The sequence below is a fragment of the Lepus europaeus genome, chromosome 9 (genome assembly GCF_033115175.1).
Source record: "Lepus europaeus isolate LE1 chromosome 9, mLepTim1.pri, whole genome shotgun sequence".
NCBI classification, from domain to species: Eukaryota; Metazoa; Chordata; class Mammalia; order Lagomorpha; family Leporidae; genus Lepus; species Lepus europaeus.
The window spans coordinates 10,702,220-10,725,698 of record NC_084835.1 but is presented as its reverse complement, the minus strand read 5'-3'; the positions used below and the strand labels follow the sequence as shown (position 1 = coordinate 10,725,698).

At 54.5% G+C, this 23,479-nt stretch overlaps 1 protein-coding gene across 1 annotated transcript in view; it reads left to right on the top strand.

Annotated features, from left to right (window-relative positions):
* FGD5 (FYVE, RhoGEF and PH domain containing 5) overlaps positions 1 to 23,479 on the top strand; it is a 112,511-nt gene that overhangs the window by 7,491 nt on the left and 81,541 nt on the right. The window contains exon 2 of the mRNA XM_062200513.1: positions 1,454 to 4,085. Within this exon, the coding sequence (XP_062056497.1) occupies positions 1,454 to 4,085 (2,632 nt within the window). The remainder of the gene's footprint in view (positions 1 to 1,453; positions 4,086 to 23,479) is intronic.

Sequence of the window (23,479 nt, the reverse complement as noted above, 5' to 3'; positions counted from 1 at the left end):
GTCATATCCAGGCCTTGGTGGGGGTGGAGTTAGGAGACAAGACTCGGCTGATGGGGAGCACAGGTCTCCTGATGCGTGGGCAGTGGGGATCCAGGCAGCAGGTTTGTGTGCACCCCTGAAAAGCTCCCTGTGCCTGGGGAACAGACAGGAGGCAGAGAGACCAGGGAAAGGCATGGGTTGTCTTGAGCCAGGAGAAACGTGGAATTTTTCAGCCATTCCTTGGACTCATCCCCTTGTTTAGATTCTTCCTGTCCTGCAAAAGTTAGCCCAAGTTTCACTTCCAAGGGATCTTCCCTGGCCACGGCAACCCATACTCCTGCTTCCTTATCATGTCATCTGCAGTACATCTTTTGTTCTGCCACTCTGTCGTCCTCGGCCTGCGCAGGGGAAGAGGCAGTGGGCAGATGCCCGCACTGGCAAGTAGCCGTACAGTTCTGTGCCAGGAGATCAGGGTGCAGGACAGCTGGGTACCATCTTGAAGCATGCTGATTTCAGATGTGGCACTGAGCAGAGTTGTTGTTCACCATTAGGAACCTTTGGTGTGTCACTCCTGAGGCAAAGAGACGACGGCCGTCCCATCCTAACACCCCAGGGGCTGGCCAGTCCTCCAGTTCTGACTCCATGGCGAGCGCTAAGCAGAGGTGTTCTCTTCTGCACTGTGGAGAACTCCGCCATCAACAGTGCCTTGTGTGTAGGGAGAAGGCATCTGACGGGTTTGCTGTAGAATGGATGGGCTGAGGACGGATGGGCTGGTGACTGTCATGTCCAGAATTTGCTCCTGGCTACTTGGCACGTAGAAAGTGTTTAAGAAATAGCTGCTAGGGGCCACTGTTGTGGTGCAGCAGGTTAGGCATCCCATATCAGCACCGGTTCGAGTCCCTGCTGCTCCATTTCTGATCTAGCTCCCTGCTAATGTGCCTGGGAAAGCAGTGGGAGGTGACTCAAGTCGTTGGGCCCCTGCCACCCGTGTGCGAGACCTACTTCCAGGCCCCTGGCTTTGGCCTGGTCCAACTTCAGCTGTTAGGGCTATTTGGGGTGAACCAGCGAATGGAAGATACTCCCCTCTCTCTGTCTTTCTCCATTTCTCTGTAACTGGCCTTTCAAATAAATAATAAGCAAATCTTTGAAAAACCAAAAGAAATAGCTGTTGGATGAATGGATGCAATGGTGTGAACACAGTTTGGAGGGAACAGGTTTTCATTTGGCTGATTTTCATCTGCTGGACACCGTGTGGAAACAAGGTCTGTTCGTTTTGTTTATGGAGTGAGTTGTAAATCGCAAATCAGGGAATCTTAGAGTTGGGATCCAGATAAGCCTGAGACAGGGCATGGTCCATGGCAGGTTCACCTAGGTTGGGAGAACCATCTTTGGTACTCCCTTGCACTGATAAATAGGAGACTCTTGAGTGGAAATCAAGTTAATTGTACTTTTTTCTCCTTTTCTTATCACTTAGATTCTCCAAAACCTCCAGTTGCTCCCAAGCCAAAGACCAGCGGTGTACTCACGCCAGTGACCACACCCAAATTCCCTTCCTCACCCAGACCCGAAAGTCTCCACAGTCCAAACTTCATGTCCAGGGGACCAAAGCCCCCCATTGCCCCCAAGCCCAGGCTGGCTGTCCCCAGTGAATGGAGAGCCAGCGTGTCTGTGAACAACAGTTTCAACAAATGCAGCAACGGGAGGCTGCTCTGTGTAGACAAGGGGCTTTATGAGGGGCACCGTTCCAACCTGGAGTGCTCCGAGTCAGAGACGGATGAGGATTATATCATGGCCCCCAGGGCCCCGCGGAAAGAGGACGAACCCAAGGAGGGGCCCTGTGGAGAGAATACGGTCACAGGGCCCCAAGATGCCACCGGCGAAGAGGTGCATGAGGAGGGGGCCGAGGAGAGTGGCAGGGAGAGGACGGCAGCTGGCGAGGACTTGGCAACTCCTGCAGCCCCAGCTGGTGGAGCACCGGGCGAAGAGGATGAGGAGGGTGCAGACTGCACCCCTGAAAACGGGGACAGTGACAATGACCCGGGCACCGGGGAGCAGGTGTCCACAAGCGAAGAGGAAGAGAAGCTGGTAAAAGAGCATAACGTGTACAACAGGGAGGACAACGGGCCTTGGGCTGCAAAGGAGGGCGTCGAGAGTGACATCATCCTAACTCAGCTTGGCTCAGAGGACCCAGCAGCCCCTGGCGAGGAGCCCAGGCCCCCTGAGACCCCTGGGGAGGTGGCAGAGGAGGAGGGGGTAGGCTGTGCCAGTGCAGAACCAGGGGGGCCAGGCGAGGACACCGATCAGGGTGCTGAAGATGCCAGTGAAGGACCCCCTGAGAACGAGTTGGCCACAGGTGTCCAGGAGGCAGAGATGGCCGCAGAGAACCCTGAAATCCCTGAGGAGGAGTGTGATGGTGCCCCCGCCGCTGAGGACCCAGTGGACCAGGATGAGCAGATGGAGCAGGAAGAAATGGCAGCAGACCCTCGGGAAGGTGAGGACCCTGCGCAGGACGAGGCCCCCGAGGAGAGCTGCCACATCATTCCTTTTGAGAGCGACTGTGTCGATGACGCCGTGACCTCACTCACAGGAAGCCCCTACGAGTTCTTCCAGACCGAGAGCACCTCTTTCTGTAGTGAAAGCTGTTCCCCTCTTTCTGAGTCAGCAGGAGGCTTAGAATCGGAGCAGGAAGCAAGGTCAGGCGCATGTGCAGAGGAGGGCCCTGTGGCTGGAACTGTGTGTGACCAGCGTGACCCCCTGCAGGGTGCAGCTGGGGAGGGGGGGCCCTCTGTCCCCGCAGTGGTGGTCATGCCAGAGGAGGAGGCGGAGGAGGACGCCATGGACGACGCGCTCACCAACCCCTATGTGATGGGAGTCGGCTTGACGGGCCAGGCTGACCCTGCCGAGGGAGGGCAGGCCGAGACTTCAGCTGATCTGGACACTCTGAGTGACTGTGGCTTGAGAGAAGAAGTGGACGCTGATGCCGAGGGTGGCCTCGTCCCCACGGACAGGAAAAACCTCATCACCAGGGCCCGGCCCCACTCCGGGAAGGTGGCTGGCTCTGTCCCGGAAACTGTCCCGGAAGAGACCGGACCAGAAGCTGGCTCACTGGCCTCTGGCACTGCCGGTTCCTCGGAGCAGGCAGGCAAGATGGTGTTGTCATCAGAGGGGAAGGCCGGAGAGGCGAGCAGGGCCCTGCCAGCAAAACCCCGGGCCTTCACCCTGTACCCTCGCTCCTTCTCCGTGGAAGGCCGAGAGATTCCAATCTCCGTGTACCGGGAGCCGGAGGGCTTAGACGACCACCGGATAAAAAGGAAAGACGACAACCTTTCCCTGCCCTGTGTCATCGGCTCCTCTGGGAGCTTCTCACAAAGAAACCACCTTCCGTCCAGCGGCACCTCCACGCCGTCGTCCGTGGTGGACATCCCGCCCCCCTTCGACCTGGCCTGCATCACCAAGAAGCCCATCACCAAGAGCTCCCCCTCGCTGCTGATCGAGAGCGACTCGCCGGACAAACACACCAAGAAGAAGAAGTCGTCCTTTAAGCGGTTCCTGGCGCTGACGTTTAAAAAGAAGACGGAGAACAAAGTGCATGTGGACGTGAACGTGTCCTCCTCCAGGTCCTCCTCGGAATCCAGCTACCACGGGCCCGCCAGGATTCTGGAACTCAACCCGAGAAGCCTTAGTAGCTCCCCTCAGCTCAAGTCTCGCACGGGGAAGCTCCGGGCCTCGGACTCGCCCTCCTCCCTCATCTTCTGTCGCGACGGCAAGAGGAAGGGCGTGCCCTTCAGCAGGACGGTGTCCAGAGTGGAGTCCTTCGAAGACCGCTCTCGGCCACCCTTTCTGCCCCTGCCGCTGACCAAGCCCCGGTCCATTTCATTCCCCAACGCCGACACTTCCGACTACGAGAACATTCCAGCCATGAACTCAGACTACGAGAACATCCAGATCCCGCCCCGACGGCCTGCGAGGGCTGGCACATACACCAAGCTGTTTGAGGATCAGAGCAGAGCCCTGTCCACGGCCAACGAGAACGATGGCTACGTGGACATGAGCAGCTTCAACGCCTTCGAGAGCAAGCAGCAGAGCGCCGAGCAGGAAGCCGAGAGGTATGGCCAAGTTCTTGCTTTCTCATTCAGGCAGTTAACCGATGAGTGCGCCGGGGGTGGCTTAGGTGAGGGGTTACAGCGGACCTGCTGTTTGCTCTCTGTTTCTTTCCACCTGTGTGACTTGGGGTGAGCGGTTTCACCCCTCTGCGCTTCAGTTACTGCATCTCTGGGCAGAGTGTATGGGGAGAGCAGAGTAGGTCTCTTTGGGTGAAGAAATCACATAAAAAGCCAAATCCGGTACAGGTGGGAGCATTGTTATGGTCTACATTATTGAGGTGATATTTCTCCATTCTCCTGGGTTTGCTACTCCCCTCTGGGAAAGTCACCAGGAAAGAGGGTTCTGGAATCTTTCCAAACTACACCTCTTTCACCATCAGGAAAATACCCTAAATTGAGATTGATACCTTTTTATTGTGTAAATATACCCTGTATCCCACAGGAAAGTAGCAAAGACAATTTATTTAAATTGTTTAAAGAGGTAGTCTTGCCCTGAGCTAAATTTCTGAATGGAAGTCTTTAAGATACAGCATTCAAACCAAGGTGTTTTTTTTTTTTTTTTTTTAACTGATTGACTTTGGAAGTGGGTGTGCAACACTAAAGTCATTGCATCACAGTGGGGACTTTGTGGCCCTTCTTCCCGAGACTGAGTGCCCCTTATTGATCCTCCTGAGAGAGTAATTGCCACACCTCCCACTTCCTCGTGCACTGTGCATGCAACTTAAAGGCGATGAAATGCAGCCTTATCCATTTGCATTCTGTGGAGCACTTGAACTGAATTAATGAAAAGCCACAATGGCGATGATTTTTAAAGAAATCCTCTTATTCTTTCCCCGCACACGCAGGAACCCAGAGCAGTCCTGCCCAGCTGTTACGGCTCAGAATTCCTAGGGGACACCAGTCGGGACGAGATAAGGGTGACTCTTGAGTGTTTTCCCCAGCTCCCCAGCCTGACTCCTCTTCCTCCCTACCTCAGGCTGGGGCAGGGCTATTTCTTGGTTCTTTCTAGGATGCAAAGATGTATTTGCCAGAGCGAGGGTGAACATGGGCCCTGCCTGAGGGCTGGAGTTCAATTTAGAGAATGGGGGCTTGTGTGGGCGGTGAGCCGGTGGTGGCCGCACCGCCAGGTTCATCGTATTACTAGGTATCAGCAGACGAGACCCAGCCCTGGCAGCCTGCCGCTTTAGCACTAATGACAACAAAGCCACTCTGGGAAGCCATCAGGTCTCCATGCTGAAGGAGGCCTTGAACCTCACCCCTCCAGCAGGTGGCTACCCCGTCTGTATTTGAATTCCTCAGGTCACAGGGAGCTCACCACCTCCCAGGGCTGCCTCATCTGCTGAGTCTCTGCAGATGTCTTTCTGACTGAGGCCAAAGCTGCCCTCCTACCATCCCTCCCCCAACACGCGGGCTCTTCTCTCTGAAGCCGGGTGGATGAGCTCGCTTAATCTTTTGTATGCCGACCTTTGCAAAATCGAAAACTGCATCTACAGAAAGTCGAGGTGTCGTAGCCGGAGGGAACTGCAGACGTGGTTCAGTGTTGAGGAGGAGGAGACAGGCACGGAGACTTGCCCAGGGCCTCTCAGCAGGCTGGCGGAGGAACTGGTATTAGGAAATCAGATCTCCTGACTCCTGTTTCAGGAATTCACAGTGAATTTTGGTCTGGTTGTGCAGGCTGGGCACTGTACAGCCAGCCTCAGGGGCAACTCTTTCATATTTTAGTCTGCATATGGTGCCCCCTGGAGTTGTGCCAGTACCTTGATCTGTACCCTGTCCAAGAAACAATGAAAGGTTGGTTCCTTTCTCCAAACTAACATGACAGTAAGGGAATAAAATATCCAAGCAAATGCTAAAGCTACCGGATCTGGATCTTGACTGCTGTGTGCCAGGCACGTTGCTGGGTTTGTTCGTCGCGTTACCTCCCGGGTGATGCTGCAGCCTAGGGCTGTGGTGGAGGGTTCTGAACTGTCAGACTCTGTCAGACTGTTGCTGCTGTGATGTTACTTCGCCGAAGGCCAGGCTGAGTGGGATGAATCTCCCATGCAGGAACCACATCCTCTTGGACATCAATCAGCGAACAAAGCTTGCTTCCGCTTCCCTGCGTGAAACAGATGGGAGCCGGGGGAGCGAAATCCCCGCGGTGGGCTGGAACAGGTCTGGGCAGGGAGGTTTGAGACACATCAGGTTGAGGGGCATGAGTGGCTGCCACAGGGCTGGGGGTCCCTGCTTCCTTTGAGTCTCAAGTGGATGGAGGGGCTGCTACTAGAGTGAGACGTGTGCGCAGGGGTGCTCGGTGGACGGGATGAGAGGGTGGGGAGGCAGTTCCTTCCTCCTTCCGCTGCTCTGTCCTCCCCCACACCTTGCTGCAGGGTGAGGATCAGAGGCAGAAGCCAAAATAAATAGCAGCAGCTCTGACACGGGGCAGGACTCAGTGCAGTGAGAGACGGGAATCCAGAGCTGATTCCCGGAACCTGCTGCGGGACCTCCGGCCAGCCGCGGCTGCTCCTGTTGGAAATGGTGGAGTTGGAGCAGTTGGCTTTTCTCAGCCGTTGGCCTTGTGGCCGTCACCATCCCCATTTCTGTTGCATGCCTTGTGCTGTGCTTGCCTTTCTCTAAATCAGTCCATCTTTTGGCTAAAAAAAAAAAAAAGGAAACTTTTTTATGTCATCATTTGCCATAACTAGAAGGTGATTGAGGGGTGGGTATTTGGTACGGTGGTTATGACACTACTTGGCACCTGTCTCCCGTGTCTCACTGCCTGGGTTCAAGTCCTTGCTCCCTGGGAGGCAGCAGTGATGGCTCAAGTACTTGGCTCTCTGCCACTCACATGGGAGACCTGGATTGAATTCTGGGTTCTTGGTTTTACCCTGACCCTGGCTGTTTGCAGGCATTTGGGGGAATGAACCTGTGAATGGAAAATCTCTCTGTCTATCTCTCGCTTTTAAATAAAATGTTTTAAAGATTTATTTTATTTATTTGAAAGTGAGAGTTACAGAGAGAGGTAGAGACAGAGAGAGAGGTTTTCCATCCACTGGTTCACTCCTCAGGGAACCTGGACTGGTGTTCCTGTGGCATGCTTGCTCGCAGGCAGCGACTTAACCCAGATGCTGGCCCCTTCTCTGATCTTCTTAACCCGACAGCTGTTGAGTTTGTCCCTTGAAGTAGACAGGGTAGCGCAGCATCACTTAGGGGCGCAGTGGCTCAAAGACAGCAGGAGGACACCTGTCTTCCTTTGCTGAGGGCTGGCTGGGTTTCTGCTTTGTTGGCAACTCCTCTAGGGGGAGAGGAGCTCTCCTGGAACTGGCTCATGAGGTCCTCTGGCATCCTTCCCCAACTCAGGGCCACAGTGGGGACCTCATCCTGCTGCAGTCCGCTGTGCCTGAAGGCTGGGGGCTGTTTGGAGTCATACTGCTTAGTGGGCAATTCAGATGAGTCAGCCCAGACAGGAGACAGCTTGTGCCTTCCAGAAAGCTCACAAAGGATCCCGGGTGCCCCCTTTTCACAGTGCTTTTCTGTAGCTCAGGGTCATTACAGAGCTGCCCTAGAAGTCCATGCTGCAGAGACCACATGACGCACCATGCACCGAGGAGGAGAAGGAAGGGGTATCCAGGAAAGTGAGTGTGAGGCTGACTGAGGGCGACCGTCCTGGGCAAGACACTGGGCTGGGCCAGGTGTGGAAGGAGCGAGAGGGGGAGCAGGTGCCATCTCCGGCACAAGAGACCTTAAACCCTGCGTGTCTTTTTTTTTTTTTTTAAGATTTATTTGCTTATTTGAAGGGCAGAGAGAGAGAGAAGGAGGTCTTCCATCCGTTGATTCACTTCCCAAATGGCCGCAATGGCCAGAGCTGAGCTGATCTGAAGCCAGGAGCCAGGCCGCTCTCCCAAGGACCGACTGTGTTTCTGATGCAGGATTAGAAGTGGTCAGGATGGCATCCAGGACTGGGTGGCACCAGAGCGGACCCTGCAGAGAAAGCAGGATTCCCACAGAGAGAGGAAGGAGACAGGTGTGAGAACAGAAATAAAACAGGTCTCTGGCGACAGTGACTGTCTTCATTCTTGAGGGACCGTGCCACCTTTATTCAGGAAACCAGCTTATGTGTCTGCTGACTTGGAGACTTCAGAGTGGAAATGGGTTGGAAGGCTCAAGGACTGAAACACCGTTGTGTTGTTTCCCCGTAGTGCCGTGTTGCACAGCTGCCCACAGCCCCTCTGCATCCTGTTCTAGGCAGGGAGGGCTGCAGGGCCTGCCCCCAAACACCCTCTGGCTGGCTGGATGAACAAGAGGGTAGAGTTGGAGCCTGGTGGGAAACAGGGGAGAGCTGGGCGCATGGTGCCCCAGGCTCTGAGGGAGGCAACAACAGGAAGCCTCTGCTGCCTGGCAGATGTTGGGGGAACAGGATCCTGTTCATGATGGAGCTGGGGAGACGCAGTCCAGGAGGAGGGCCAGCTCGTTCATGAGAGTGGGAGTGAGAAGGGGACCTGGAGGTGCCCGGGAGGAGCCCGGTGTATACAGGGCGAGACGGGAAGGCAGGGCTGTGGGCTTGAGCAGTTGAAGCCCATGGAGGTGTGTGGGAGGGTTGTGTTGTGCTGAAAATGGGAGGGCTGGAAGGAGGGGAAGCAGGGAGACTAGTTAAGAAGCTATCGCAGTGGTCCCCTGAGAGGTGATGACCACGCTAGGGCTGTGGCCGCCAAAGAGCAGGAGGACACTTCTGTCCCAAGACTGTACACTGTGCCCTGGTCTCCAGTGCTGATTAACTCTAGGGCCAGATTGTGTCTCCCTTTGCATTTCTTTTCTCATTCTTTCATTTTTGTTTCTCTCTCTGGTCCCAAGTAAATAAGAGTCACATTGGTTTCTGCTGAAAAGATGCAGCAGGAGAGAATAATGCAGTCTGTAATATAAACATTCCAGGAGGCAAGCCAGGTAGTCAAGTCAGAGAGGTGGCAGTCCAGAGCAGGGATTGTGACTGCAGATAAAATTCTCCACCCAGGCCAGGATGTGCACGAAGGGCCTTCTCCCTGCCCCTCCCCAGCCTGTGGCAGTGAACCTGACTGTCACAACCTCAGTGCTGAAAGCCACCTCATTGTATAACAAAGGTGATTTACAGCCCCTCTGCAAACCCTGGGCCTGGGGATGCAGCCCTCTCACTACCGAGCCCCTGCCGACTGATTCCCCTGGTGCAGAGAGCTGCAGGGCTGGGCCTGAGGCACGTCCTGGCGTGGCATTCACTGGCATCTTCATATCTGCCTGTAAGCCGGGAGCTTTCCTATTATTATGATGTTTTTGACAAATGAAGTCATGCAGAGCTTTCATTAAGTCTCATTGAAAGAACCTGGAAATGCCATAAAAATTATTATAATCTCAAAACCATCACATCCTAATGCATGTGGCTGTGCTGCTCATTGAAAATGATGGATGGGAATATCCAGTTTTTAATTTTCTAACTTAAAATAAGACCATCTGCAGCTGTTTTTTTAGCAATAATTTTTAATTAAATGCAATAAAATTTACAGGGAGGGTCCCTAATAAGAAAATCGTGTCAGGAACACACTTACCGTAACATAACTGGCGTGATATTAAGACCCCCGACTATTTTTTTTTTTTGCTTGCAGAGCTGTAATGTAGACGAAATTATGATTAAGTGTTAATCACAGTGTGGTTTTACCTTCATAAAGTCAGCCTTTCCCCCTGTGGGAGGTGTGAAAATAATTCTCGCTAATAGGAGGCGGTCTCGTTGTGCGGAATCTTTGGTGAAATGTCAGCAGCAGGTCTCCCTGACCAGCTGAGCCTCCGAGGAGGGGAGAGGCCTTTGTTCCAGCCCGTGTCCGCGTGGTCCTCCATGTACTCGGCCCACCTTCTTCCCACCTGTCGAGTGGAGAAGAGCGTGTCTCACCCAGGACGTGGCCATCCATCGGTGTGCGTCAGGGACCAGCACTGGGCGCTGCCGTCCAAGCTCCGGGGCAGCAGTGAGGGACAGACAAGGCCCAGACCCTGGCAGAGCTGGCGTTCCACCAGAGAAGAGAGGCAGCAGGGAAACAGACAAGTCGGAGAGCCAGGCGCGGCCGGTGCAGAAGCACCGTGTCACAGCAAGGGGTTGGTGCAAGGGACGGCTTCTCTGAGGAGGTGACTTTGCTACCTTTTTAAAAGATTGATTTGAAAAGTCAGAGCCTCTGCCCAGATGGCCACAATGGCCGGGCTGGGCCAGGCTGAAGCCAGGAGCCAGGAGCTTCCTTTGGGTCTCCTTTGTGGGTGGCAGGGGCCCAAGCACTTGGGCCATCTTCTGCCTTCCCAAGCCATTAGCAGGAAGCTGGACGGGAAGTGAAACAGCTGAGACTCGAACCAGCACCCCCATGGGATGCTGCTGTTGCAGGTGGCCGTTTTTTCACCTGCTGTGTTACAGCACTGGCCTCAAGAGGTGACGCCCTAGGGAGACCTGAACACTCAGGCATCCTGGGAGCGGGGTAGATTCCAGGAAGAGGGAACAGTAGGGACAAAAGCTCTTTGTCCTGAGGCTGGAGGCCTGGGTCTGTCAGAACAGTGAGGAGCCATTGTGGAGGGAGTGCACAGTGCAGGGGAGAGTGGGGTTGAAGGGGACCAGTTGGGAGTCATTCTTAAAGAGTTAGATTGGGGCTGGCATTGTGGCGTAGAGGGTAAAGCCGCCTGCCTCACTGGCATCCCTGTGGGGCCAGTTTGAGTCCCAGCTGCTCCACTTTGGATCCAGCTCCCTGTTAGTGGCCTGGAAAAAGCAGCGGAAGATGGCCCAAGTGTTTGGGCCCTTGCGCCCATGTGGGAGACCGAGAAGAAGCTCCTGGCTTCAGCTTGACCCAGGCCCAGCCATTGCAGCCATTTAGGGAGTGAACCAGTGGATAGAAGATTCTGTCTGCCTCCCCCTCCCCCTCCCCCCTCCCCCTCCCCCCTCTCTCCCCACTTTCCCTCTTCCTCTCTCTCTGTCTCCCTCTCTCCCTCCCTTGCTCCCTCCCTCCCCTCCTGTCTCTGTAAGTCTTTCAACTAACTAAATAAAAGAAAGCAAGCACTTGACACAATGCAAAGGAATCATTCTTCCAAAAATGACAATAAAGGTTTGGGTTTTCCTCGAATGAGATGGCATTAGGCAGAGTCATGTTTATAAAGTGTCAGATCAGCAGATAATTAAAAACTGCAGCCAAGAGAAGTTGCTGTTCAGCGCAGTCCTCAAGGTATAAAGAGGTTTGGATGGAGGCCTGCCTGTGGCTGTGTGGTTCCGAGCTTGTGGATCTCAGGTGTCTCTCCCACCTGTGACTGCTCTGCAGTGGTGTGGAGCCACTGCTCTGAGTCACCGCAGCTGAAGCATCTATAGGATACAGTGTTGGTTCAGGGGCCTGAGATGAGTGGCCCAGCCACAGCAGAGGGAGAGCAGGCGGCGACCAGACGGGGACGGGTCTTGAAAAGGAACACGCTGGATCTGGATCTGTGCTCCCCATGTGGAATGGCTGGATCTGTGAGCAACAGGGAGCTACTGAAGATTTTGGAGCAAGGAGCCGTGCTCCGCTGGTTCTCTAGTACAGTTGTTGTCAGGCGTGTGAGGGTAGGATGAAGAGAGGAAGCCAACCCGGGAAAGGGCTCTCTCTGTGGAGAGTCGAGGCGACCGCAGGGCCTGGCTGGCTCAGCAGAACCGCCCAGAGTCCTGGCTAGGCTGCAGGTTGCAGGGCAGGGGTTCTCAGGTGGTCAGTGGTGTTTGGTGCAAGGGACGGAACCCGAGAAGCAGTGTGGCACAGTGGGGAGAGCGAGTGTGTTCACGTCTGAATCTCAGTTCTGTCACCTGTGCACATCGGGGCAGTGGCCCCTTCATCTCTGAGCTGTCACAGGAGGGAACGAGACACTGCACCCACGAGAGACCCGTCAGGCGCTGCCGTCCACACTTTCTGCCACCCTCCTGAAGCCCCCTGAGCCACAGATGCTGTTCTTCCATCTGTCAACAGATAAGGAAGTGAAGGTACGAAGAGGCCCAGGAAAGAACCCAAGGTCATGGAACTGGTCAGCACAGCCAGAGTTTTAACCCAAGGGGTTTCCAGTTCCTGTGCTGTGAGATTCCTTCTCAATTCATGCGCATCATTTCTCTTTTTGCTAACTACCTGTTTGGGGGCACTTACCCAGCTTCATATATTTTTTAGTTTTTAAATATATTTATTTGAAAGGCAGAGAGACAGAGAAGAGAGAGTGAGCGAGAAATGACTTACTCCCCGAATGCCAACAGCAGCTGTGGCCAGGGCAGGCCAAAGCCAGGAGCCTGAAGCTCAATCCAGGTGTCCTGCGTGGGTGGCAGAGACCCAAATAGTTGAGCCATCACCTGCCGTCCCCCGAGGGTGCATGTTAACAGGAAGATGGGATCAGAAGCAGAACCAGGACCTGAACCACTCAGATATGGGATGTAGGCATCACATTCCACGTGCATCACATTCCCTGTGCCAAATGCCCACACCCATTTTTTCAATAATAATTTTTATTTATTTGAAAAGCAGAGAAAAAGAGAAACAGAACCCTCCCGTCCACTGGTTTTCTTCCTGAATGCCTGCAACAGCCAGGTCTGGGCCAGGCCAAAACCAGGCTCCAGGAACTCTGCCTGGGTCTTCCGCATGGGTGGCAGGGACCCAGTTACTTGAGCCATCACCTGCTGCCTCGCAGAGTGTGCATGCGTAGGGAAGTAGACTGGAGGGTGGAGCCGGGCCTTGGATTTAGGCACTCTGAGGTGGGATGTGGGCTTCTTAATTGGTGACTTAGTTGCTGTAGTACCAAACACCTGTCCCTCCACCCCTCCTCCTGCCCAGTTTGATTTTTTAAAAGGAGAGGAAACTGTGTTGGAGTAGTGGCATGGCTTGTAAGCCAGAGGAAGAGCAGTGTGGGTGTGGGTTCTCTTTCCAGTTCACCTCCTTTGAGAGCTTCCCAAATGAAATGGACCCTCCAAGTGTCACAAGTGAGGACAGGCAGCAGGGTCTGAATCTTCAGAAAGGAGCCACGCCTCTCATAGGAGCTCAGAATTGGACAGTGTCTAACGACTGTCTGCTGGCTTGGATCCACATGGCCAGGGATGATGTGCAAACTGCATGCGGACAGACCGGCACACGTGTTGCCGTGACGAAGGCATGGTATTCTGCAGAAGGCCAAGGCTCCTTGGATCGCCCGGCCTTTCCCCAGGAAAGGCCCCTGGGGAATGTATCATCCTTGGTCCCAGTCCTACAGCGCAACAGCACAGAAAGACTCCTCATCGTCTCTGAGTGGTGAATTAATGTGTCGCATCTGGTTGAGAATGCTCCCCCCTCAGAACGCCCTGCCTCCGAGAGAGGAAGGCAGGCACGGGGCTTGCAGCTGTGCGTGGCGGTACATCCCTGGCTGGGAGAGGCCGGGTCTCTGGCTGTTTTCCTGCGAGACAAATGTCTCAGGGCTGAGATTGTTTTTCGGGATGACGTGGCTGGTTTCCATGTAAACACACCCATTCTCTGCATACACGGAGTTGGTCCGGAGCCCTGAATAGGACCCAAGGGAAGTTTCTCCGGGTCAAGGCACGACCCAGGCACTTGAAATTTTGAGTTTGTTTGCATGATTTCAGTTAAAAAAACAAGACAGACACACACACACACACACACAAATCCTGCCTTGCAGAATCCGTGCAGGACCTTAATTAATTTCTTCGCTCTATTCCGGGGAGCCTTACACTGAGAAATGAGCGCAGCAGGGTTCTGTGGGGCAGGAGCTTCCCGTCATGAGCAGTTAAGCTCAAGTGGAGAGGATAGCAGAGTCTGTCGGGTGCAAGCCAGCAAGCTCCTGGAGTCACAGGGAAGCAGGTGGACTGCTGGAGATACTGCCTCAGCAGCCCCCGAGCTGTTCCCAGAACCTGAGGGAGGAGAAGCCCAGGGAGACCATAAGAAGTCCTGGTTCAAAGGGCGCCTCCTGGTACAGCCCAGTGGCCACTAGGTCCTCTGAAAGGCCGTCAGACTCTCCTGTGGAAACACATCAGCTGGAAGGCAGCACCCTGGGGACAGAGATCTTCCATCCACTGGTTCAGTCCCCAGATGGCCAGGAGCCAGGAGCTTCGTTCAGGTTTCCTAAGAGAGTGGCAGGGACTCAAGTACTTGAGCTGTCACCTGTGGCTTCCCAGGCTCGTTAGCAGGGAGCTGATGGGAGGTGGAGTAGCCAGGACTTGAACCAGTGCTCTGATATGGGATGCAGGTATCCTACGTGTCAGCTTAACCCACTGGGCCACAGCGCTCTCCCATGTGGTGTCTGAGAAATGCAGACTGAAAACCCCACCTCATCTCATATAATCTGGGCAGTCACCTGTCAGGTAGGTCTGGTTATGTCTTTTCACCAAGAATGTAATCACAGCTTTACATGCCAGACCTAGTGGGAAAGGTGAAGAAGTGGTCATTCCTGATCGCCTGTCTGCCTCCCCTCCCTCCCTTCCACTCCTCCCTCCCTCCCTCCCTCCCTCCCTCCCTCCTTCCCTCCCTCCTTCCCTCCTTCCCTCCTTCCCTCCTTCCCTCCTTCCTTCCTTCCCTTTATTTCATTTACTTGTTTATTTGAAAGGCAGAGTTAGAGAGGGGAAATAGATCTTCCATCTGCTGGTTCTCTTCCCCAGATGGCTACAAATGGCTAGAGCTGAGCCAGGCAGAAGCCAGGAGCTTCTTTCAAGTCTCCCACGTAGATGCAGGGGCCCAAAGACTTGGGCCGTCTTCCACTGCTTTCCCAGGCGTAGCAGCAGGGAGCTGGATCAGAAGTAGAGCAGTGGCCGGCGCCGTGGCTTAACAGGCTAATCCTCCGCCTTGTGGCACCAGCACACCGGGTTCTAGTCCCGGGTGGGGCGCCGGATTCTATCCCGGTTGCCCCGCTTCCAGGCCAGCTCTCTGCTATGGCCCGGGAAGGCAGTGGAGGATGGTCCAAGTCCTTGGGCCCTGCACCCGCATGGGAGACCAGGAGAAGCACCTGGCTCCTGGCTTCGGATCAGCGAGATGCGCCGGCCGCAGCGGCCATTGGAGGGTGAACCAATGGCAAAAAGGAAGACCTTTCTCTCTCTCTCTCTCTCACTATCCACTCTGCCTGTAAAAAAAAAAAAAAAAAAAAAGGTAGATCAGCTAAGACTCAAACTGGCACCCATATGGGATGCTGGTACTGCAGATGGCAGCCTAACCTACTGGGCCACAGCGCTGACCCTTCCTACCCATCTTGCAAAAAGAAATATTTTTTCTGTTAAGGGAGAGAAGTAGTCTAAGGAGAGGGTAATTACTGAATCATGGATTATAACCCTTGCCTCACTGTCTGTCTTATGCAAAGTGCCATGAGGTTCCTGATATCGATGGACAAAGGACATGTGGACATGTTTGCCATGTACACATCACTGATCCTTTCAGCTGCCATGCAAGACCAGGATTATCCGTCCCCTTTTAAAGACTGGAAGGCTGAGGCTCCTGGATGTCACATGACAGGAGGCAGGACAACGGTGCCAGAGCCCAGAGCCAGGCCCCACAAAGTACACAGGACTGAGCAGTGCCTTCTGCCATGGGGAGCTGAGAGACACCCCCACAGCAGGGTTGGGCACAGGAGCTGGATGCACCTGGTCAGAGAGGCGGGTTCCTCTTATGGCCAGACAGCTGGAACTAGAAAACCCACAAAGTTCAGGAGCTCATGGAACTTACTGTAGCAGCCACGTTCTTGGTGACCTGTACTTTACAGTTTTAAACATTTATTTATTTGAAAGGCAGGGGGAGAGGAAGAGTCTTTGACCTGCTGGTTTGCTCTGCAGATTTCTGCAGCAGCTGAGGCTGGGCCAGGCTGAAGTGAAACTAGGATTCTGGAACTCCAGTGGGGTCTCCCAAATGGGCAGGAGCCAGGACTCGAGCCTCAGGACTCTGATGTGGGATGTGGGTGCCCCAAACAGCAACCTAACCCCTGTGCCAAATGCCTGCCCCTGAACGCTACAGTTTATAAAGCTTTTCTTTTTTTTCTTAAAGATTTTATTTATTTATTTAAGAGGTAGAGTTACAGACAGTGAGAGGGAGAGACAGAGAGAAAGGTCCTCCTTCTGCTGGTTCACTCCCCAGTGGCCGCAATGGCCAGAGCTGCGCCAATCCGAAGCCAGGAGCCAGGTGCCTCCTCCTGGTCTACCACGTGGGTGCAGGGGCCCAAGGACTTGGGCCATCTTCTGCTTTCCCAGGCCACAGCAGAGAGCTGGATTGGAAGAGGGGCAGCCGGGACCAGAACCCAGTGTCAACATGGGATGCCAGCACCACAGGCAGAGGATTAACCTGTGCCGCAGCAATGGCTTTTCTTTGTTTGTCGTCTCCATTGATTGTCTCAGTAACCGCTCTTTGGAGTGGGTAAGACACCAATTAAAAACAAAATGTAAGCAGAGACCTGAAGAAGAATAGATAAGGCAGCTGTTTGCTCAGTGAGGCTTGAGTAGGCCTTCTTCCTGGACTGTCTCAGTTCCCGCGATTGTAAAATGGAGATAACAGAGGCAAGGGTCTTGCAGTTCAGAGGAACCCGTGCTGCAGCTGGTGTTGGGAGCATTGGGTTAGGCCGCTGCTTGGGACACTACACCCCATATTGGGGTGCTGGTTCGAGTCCTGGCTACTCCGTGTCTGATGTGTCTCCCTGTTAAATGCACCTGGGAAGCAGCAGATGATGGCCCAAGTACTTGGGTTCCTGCCATCCCATGTGGGAGACCCACCTGGCTCCTGCCTGAGACCTGGCCCAGCCCTGGCTGTTGCGGGCATTTGGTGAGTGAACCAGGGGATAAAAGATCTCTGTGTGTCCCCCTCTCTCTGTTTCTCTGCCTTTAAAATGGGGAGGGGGAACCCACTAAACCCAAAAACCCACGTTGAGTGCTTGGTGTGCAGGGCTTGGCGTGTAGCAGGTTCTCGGTGACTGCAGTAAAGATGTTGGTTGGGATTGCACCCCAGGTGAAGGAGGGCTGGGGAGGGGCCCCTCCCTGTGAGGCACAGGGTTTGGGAAACCCCAAGGAGGGGGCAGGGAGTGAAGGGCAGAACACACTGGAGGCTCTGGGAGTGTTGTCCAGCAACACCAGATGCAAACGGCGAGGCTGGACACACACCTCAGCGGCATCTGCTATGAAGCCGCTGCACCTGTGCCCTGTGAGGGGCTGAGGTAGGCGAGTGTCCCCGGCACTGACCTGAGAGAGGCTGTGGCAGGTCGCAGGTCACACCTGCAGCGCTGCGCTGGGTGATTACAGAAGGGAGGGTGATGTCATCTGCTAGGGATTGTGCTGGGCCGCGCTCCCCTCCCGGGAAGCTCCTTGTGGATGCTACATCTGGTTTCCAGGAAGGTCCCTGGTCCAAACCCAAGTTTCCTTACTGGCCTGAGGCCAGAGGTCAAGGCTGGGTTTGAAGCCTTGGGCTGAGTCAGTGGCTTGCTGAGGATCAAGAGTTGAGGCAGCTGCTCAGGCTCAAGCGCAGGAGACCTTCCCTGTCCCCATCCTCCTCGAACCCAAAGGGTCGCAAGGCTCCAGGAGGCCCTGGGGGCTCTGTGCACAGCACTGTGTGGAGAGACCTTCATGCTCTGGAGCCCTCTGCCTTAAACCAGGGCCCTGTCCATCTCTACCCTGTCCCTCCTGCCTGGAGCAGGGAGGCTCAATAATCCATATAGCCCATGTGAGCCCCTTCACTTCACAGAGGAGAATCGGAGGCCTAGAGAGGAGTGCTGGGAGTGGGCTCCTAAGCTGGCCAGGCCACCAGCCTCACAAATTTGGGAATGGTGGAGAGGGGGCGGTGAGCACAAAGGAGAGGGCAGGCCACCTCAACAAAGGTGTTGCAAACACCCTGGAAATGCTGGGATGCGGTCCTTAGACTACAGCAGGTAAGCACCGCCTGCCGGACCCCTAGGAGTTGCTGCTTTCCCCTTTGACCTCTGTGTAGAGCCTTCCCACCTGTACTATTTATGTGACTTCCTCCCCAGGGACCCCCATCAGGGCATCACCGCAGACAGGTGGTCCCTGTGTTCCCACAGTCAGGCTTGGGGCGCAGCGAGGCTCAAAGTTTGTAGCATCAGCAGGTGTGTTCTGGAGGCTGAATCTCAGAGGGCACACCCCACACATGGGGGCTTCCAGTCCTCACAGCCTTGCCAGGCACCACCCGGGTGCTGCCTGCTGGAAACAGGAGAAGCAGGCAGGTGCGGGTCCTGCCTTGCAGTCTGCCTGGAGACAGGCACAGTCCCTAGGCTCGAGTCCTAGGCAGACAGAACTGCCTGGTGGCGTGGGTTCTCAATTAAGTTCAGCTTGGTGCTAAGCACGCCAGAGAAGTGCAGGGAGTTTGAAGAGCTTTTAACAGGGACCCAGCCTTCACTTACTTGTGGCCCAGGAAGGAGTCTTGGGCTTGGTCCCAAAACGTGATGAGGAATTGGTAGAGGGAGTCGCTGAGGAGGAGAGTCAGAAAGCGTGTGCCAGTCCAGGAGAGCAACACATGCACAAGGACTCTGCAGGAGAGGTACGGTTCCCGCCCCCTTTTCAGGATGAGAAAACTTAGGCTCAGTACAAGGAAGTGATTGTCCCGGAGCCATGCAGGTGTCAAGAGAAGCTGAGGTTCGTGCGCAGCCCTCTGACTCGGAGCCCGTGAGCCTTCTCCTGCAGCTCTGCCCTGAGGCCGGAGCTGGCTGTGGTCACTTCCTGGTGTGCTTGACCAAGGCCCTTGCTTCCCACCTGGCCAGCTCAGCGTCCACTCCTTCCCTGCACCCAGGGGCTCCCTTGCCCCCAGCCCTCTTCAGACATCTCTCACCTGTAGAATCCAGGCTCCAGAATTTGCTCTTGTGAGTCTGACCTTGAAAAACATTTGTGAGCCTCACGTCTGAAAGATGGATTTAAATCAACATAAGAAGTATTCACTGGGCACCTACAAAACAACCGTAGGGTCTGCAGCTGAGGGTCGCAGGGGTGGCTCAGACGTTAAGTCCCGTCGATGAAGGTGGATGGTGTGGTTAGGAGCACAAGAATGGTGGCCATGAGAGGAGAATGAACACTACGCTGGCAGCACAGGAGCAGCCAGATGCTCCCAGGAAAACCTCCCTGAGGTGTTTGCAGGGTTAGCATGGACATTGGAGCTGGCCATGGAGGGCAAGTGTGCGTTTTCTAGATGAGGAAGGAGGTGGTGTCTCTGCAGGCACAAGGGACGGCAGGCACCAGGGAGGGACCAGGAGGCCCCCAGACATGGACAAGGACAGAAGGGGCTGGCTGTAATCTGCCCCGAAGTGCAGCAGTTCGAGGCAGGGGCTGAGAGCATTGGTCAGCAGGTCAGCTGCGGGGCCCAGGCTCTGCGCTCAGGCTCGCCCTGCTGCTTCTGCCTTCACTGGACAGTCCCTGGCCTCTTGTAATCCTCCATGAAAACTGTCAGAGACCTCTGTCCCCTACGCCTGGAGAAGGGGAAGGTTTGTGAGTAGAGCAGTGTCTGCGGAGACTGGGGTGAGGTCTGCCTCTCAGTTGTCCCTGGCAAGGCCACTCCTCTGCTCATATCTCTAGGGCTTCCTTCCACAGTGCCTTGGTGACAGGCATAAGCCAGCTTCCTCTGAATAGGCCAATCAGAGCCAGGAGTTGGGAGGAGTGCATTTCAGAGGCACGACAGCAGGGCGAGCCACCTTGGGGTGCTGTGACTTTGCAGAATCCTGGTGTGAGGCCTGTCTGCCTGTTCCATCCCCGTGTGTCTGGCCTAAGGCCAGCTCATTTTGTATGAAGTCCAGGCCTATGTGGACTCCTTTCTTTCCACAGAGGGAGGCAGGCTGGGAAGCTTTTGCAGGTGCCTGTGAGTCACTGTGTCCAAGATGACTGACTGACCTTCACAAGGTTGACCTTGTGTTCGTGGTTTGGTTTGGAGCTCAGAGCCCTGGTGTGTGCAGGAGTTGGCCCAGAACGGGCCTCCATTCTACACCTGAACCCTCAGGCTCTCTGCCTCTTGCAGTGTAACCTTTTGGCTGAGTTCTACTTCTTGGGTATCGGTTTCCCATTTGGAAAATGAAGGCTTTATCTGAGTGGTTTCTAAGGGCTGTTCTGCATCTGTCATGAAGTTCATGTTTCCAGTTGCTGTGATTTATCCCAAATTCTGTGGCTTCAGACAAGTCAGAAGTCCGGAGGGCTCAGCTGGGTTCTGTGCTTTGAGTCTTACAAGGGCATAGCCCAGGTGTTGACTACCTGGGCTTTCGTCTGCAGGCTGCATAGGAGACCTCACTCGCAGGGTCCTGGGGTTGTTGGCTGACGTCCCTTCTCCCCAGGACCGAGTGCCTTGTGTCCTGGCTGTCAGCCGGGGGTGGCCTCTGCTTCTAGAGAATGCCCGGTTCTTCCTCATGCTTTCTGAAGTCGAGTCTCTGTCATGCACTGGATCTCTGATTCCAGCCAGGAAAACTCTCTGCTTCCCAGGTCCGTGTGACTACACTGGGTCCACCCATGTAACAAAATAGTCTCCCCCATCATAGTGACCCTAACCACATCTGCAAACTCTTTTATGCCATGTACTGCAAAATTGTTACAGATTCCAGGACTGGGGTGTAGGTACTGTTTTTGAGGGCTGTTATTCGGCCTAAGACACTCTGCCCCCTGACCTCCAGAGATTCAGGTCCATCCCAAAGCACAGTGCAGCGGTCTCATCCTGTGACAGCATCAGCTCACATCCCGTCCATGTCTCCAAAGTCCTAGCTCCCTTATATCCAAGTCTCTAAATCTGAATGGGAGAGGCTTTGGGTGTGATCTTCCAGGGGCACAGTTCTTCTGGACCGGTGACTCGAAAACTAAGGGTACAATGACTAGACCAGCTCTAGACATCTCTGTTCAAACAGGGAGAAAGTGAAAGGCAACACAGAGTAAGTGCCATTCCAAGGACCTTACATCCCTGTCCCAAAACTGTGGGGAAAGCACAACGAAGCCAGTGGTTGGTTAGAAACTACAGGAAATTTCACTGAAATGTAGCAGAGGGATTAGGGTGGAGCTTAAGGGTGCCATTGATGCGCAAGGGTTTGTTAGCACTGGACAGTGAGACCTGTGCTTCCGCTTTGCTCAGCTCTGGAAAGTGAGACCTATAGACTTCCGCAACATGTGCTCTGTGGCTTCCGAGCTGGGTCTCATGGGGGCATTCACCCCTCTGAGCCGCAGTTAGCGTCCTCAGCTCTCAGATGGAGAGATTACTGTTTATCTCATAGACATGTGAAGATCAGATGGGAACGGTAGGTAGAGTTTTGTAGACCTTTAGCTGTTTGCAGGTAGCCACTGTGTCCGTGCACAGCTTGGGCCTGGGTATGCCACCTTTGTATATGGGGGTGGGGGGTTGTCTTGGGTGTGGCTGCCATGGGACCTCCTCCTCCTCTTCTTCTAGAATGATGCCCCACCGCTCTACTTCCCAACAGTTATCCGGTTATCTGGTATTATGTAGAGGATCCTGTCTTGGGTAGCACAGCCCAAGGGTCACAGAGATGTCAACAGCGGTCAGATTTCTAGCCACAGAGGAGGCAGCAGCTCACGAGCAGAAACGGAGCCAGTCCATGTGGTTCAGAAACCGGAGCAGATTTTATAAAAGGTCACATAGACTCCAGAAATTCAGGTCTTCTGAGAAAAATTGCATCTCACACCACTGGGCCCCTGTTCCGCAGCCCCTCCCCAGGTGTGGCATGCGTCTCCATAAATCCTTTATGTATCTGAAGGTGGAAGCAGAAAACAACGGCCAGCCCCATGCTGCCATCGTTACTGTTGCAACGGGCTGTATTTTGTTCTTGTGGTGTGAAAGTCTATGTAGGGTGTGCTTGCTGTGCGTGTGGTCATATCCCGTGTAAAATCTCCTCTCTTGCTTATTTCATTTAATTGTGTATTATAGATGGTAGCCTATATTATGCAGTAACTGACTCATTTAATAATGTGTGCTATGAGGCAGTCGGAGGTAGGCGCTGCGTAACAGCGGTAGCAAGCAACTGCCCGGCAGCTCAGAGCCGACCTGCTTGTTCCGCTTTATGGTGAGATTAGAGGGCTTGTGGTGTTTTGCTGTTTTGTAAAGAATATTCAGGCAAACCTATTCATGTTTAAAGCTTTCCCAGCATTTGTGTTTATTTCTGTGGTAGAGATGTCAGTTCAGAGGTTTCATGTGTGGCCACAGTGCCGTCCACGTGAGCTGTGGTACCACTGTGCTACCACTCTGAGCAGTGAGGAGTCTTTGGGAAGATGCCTGGGCAAAGTGAAGACCATGGGAGGATAAGTATTAGCAGCCCCCCCCCCCCCCCCGGTCAGGCCTGCGTGTGTGCGCAGATCCCAGGCCCCCTGGGTTAAACGCTGTCCTGCCCCAGTTTGCATCCAGTTATGGAGGGCTGATGAGCAGAGACCCGTCGTGGGTGTGAATAATTCAAGACTCTGCGATGTTGGAGGGGCTGCTAGGAGGAGGAAGGAGATGGACGGGCGTAGTTAAGGAGCAGACTTTTTTTTTTTTTTTAAACCAGGATAAGATTTCAGGAAGATACAGGAAAAGTCACCACCGAAGCGTGGGTATCGCTGACGGTTGTCCTTTCTCTTATCTGGAAAGGACACAGGGAGGGGGAGGGGGCCTGAGCTGTCTGTCCCCAGGAGGAGGTCTGAGCACAGAAGGATGATCGAGGGGTCCCTGTCCCCAGGGTTCTGCTGCCTCTCCCTGCATCCCACACGTTCCCAGTGCCTCCAGAGTGCACACTCCTGGGGGTGTAAAGGCTCCCACCCGTTCCCGCAGCGTCCTGGGGTCCCAGGCCCCGGCTGTCTGCAGTCCTTTCTTCCCGAGGACTCGGGCAGTTGCTGAAACCCAGATGCTTGGCCTGCATCTCCTCTTGGCACAGCGTCCAGCCTGACAGTGAAGTCTGGGCTGTGCTTTTGTCCTAGAAAGGCATCCCGGCCTGGGCAGCTGCAGCCTTCGGGACCCAGCGAAACAGAATCGCACCTCCCCATGCTGAAGTGCCAAGTTGTCCTTAAACCGACTCACGGGGCTCCCACACCAGGCCTTCACCATTCCCTCCAGAGAGTCCTGGGGGAGTTTCTTGTCAGATCTTAGACCTCAGGATCACGGCTACATCCCTCACCCCGATACGTGGCCAGGTGCCTGGACCTACAGAGGACTTTAGTGGGGGACCAGGAGCATCCACGTGCAACGTCTTCCCCAGTGAGCAAAGCATAGGCATAGCCATGGTCACAGAGGCTGGCCTGCTGCAGCACCTGCACCCCGACCTGAGCCTCACCCAGCTCCATCTGCAGCTCTTTCTGGGTGGGGTTTCTGAGCCCACCCCTGGCTTGTCAGTATCCACTCTTTCCTCTTCTCTCAGCTCCCCCTCTGTGACCCTCAGAATCAGTGGAGCAGGATTCCATCCTGTTCCCTCTCAGATTCTGAGCGTCCCACATCCAGACCTGCTGTACTCCATGCCCACACGCGCTC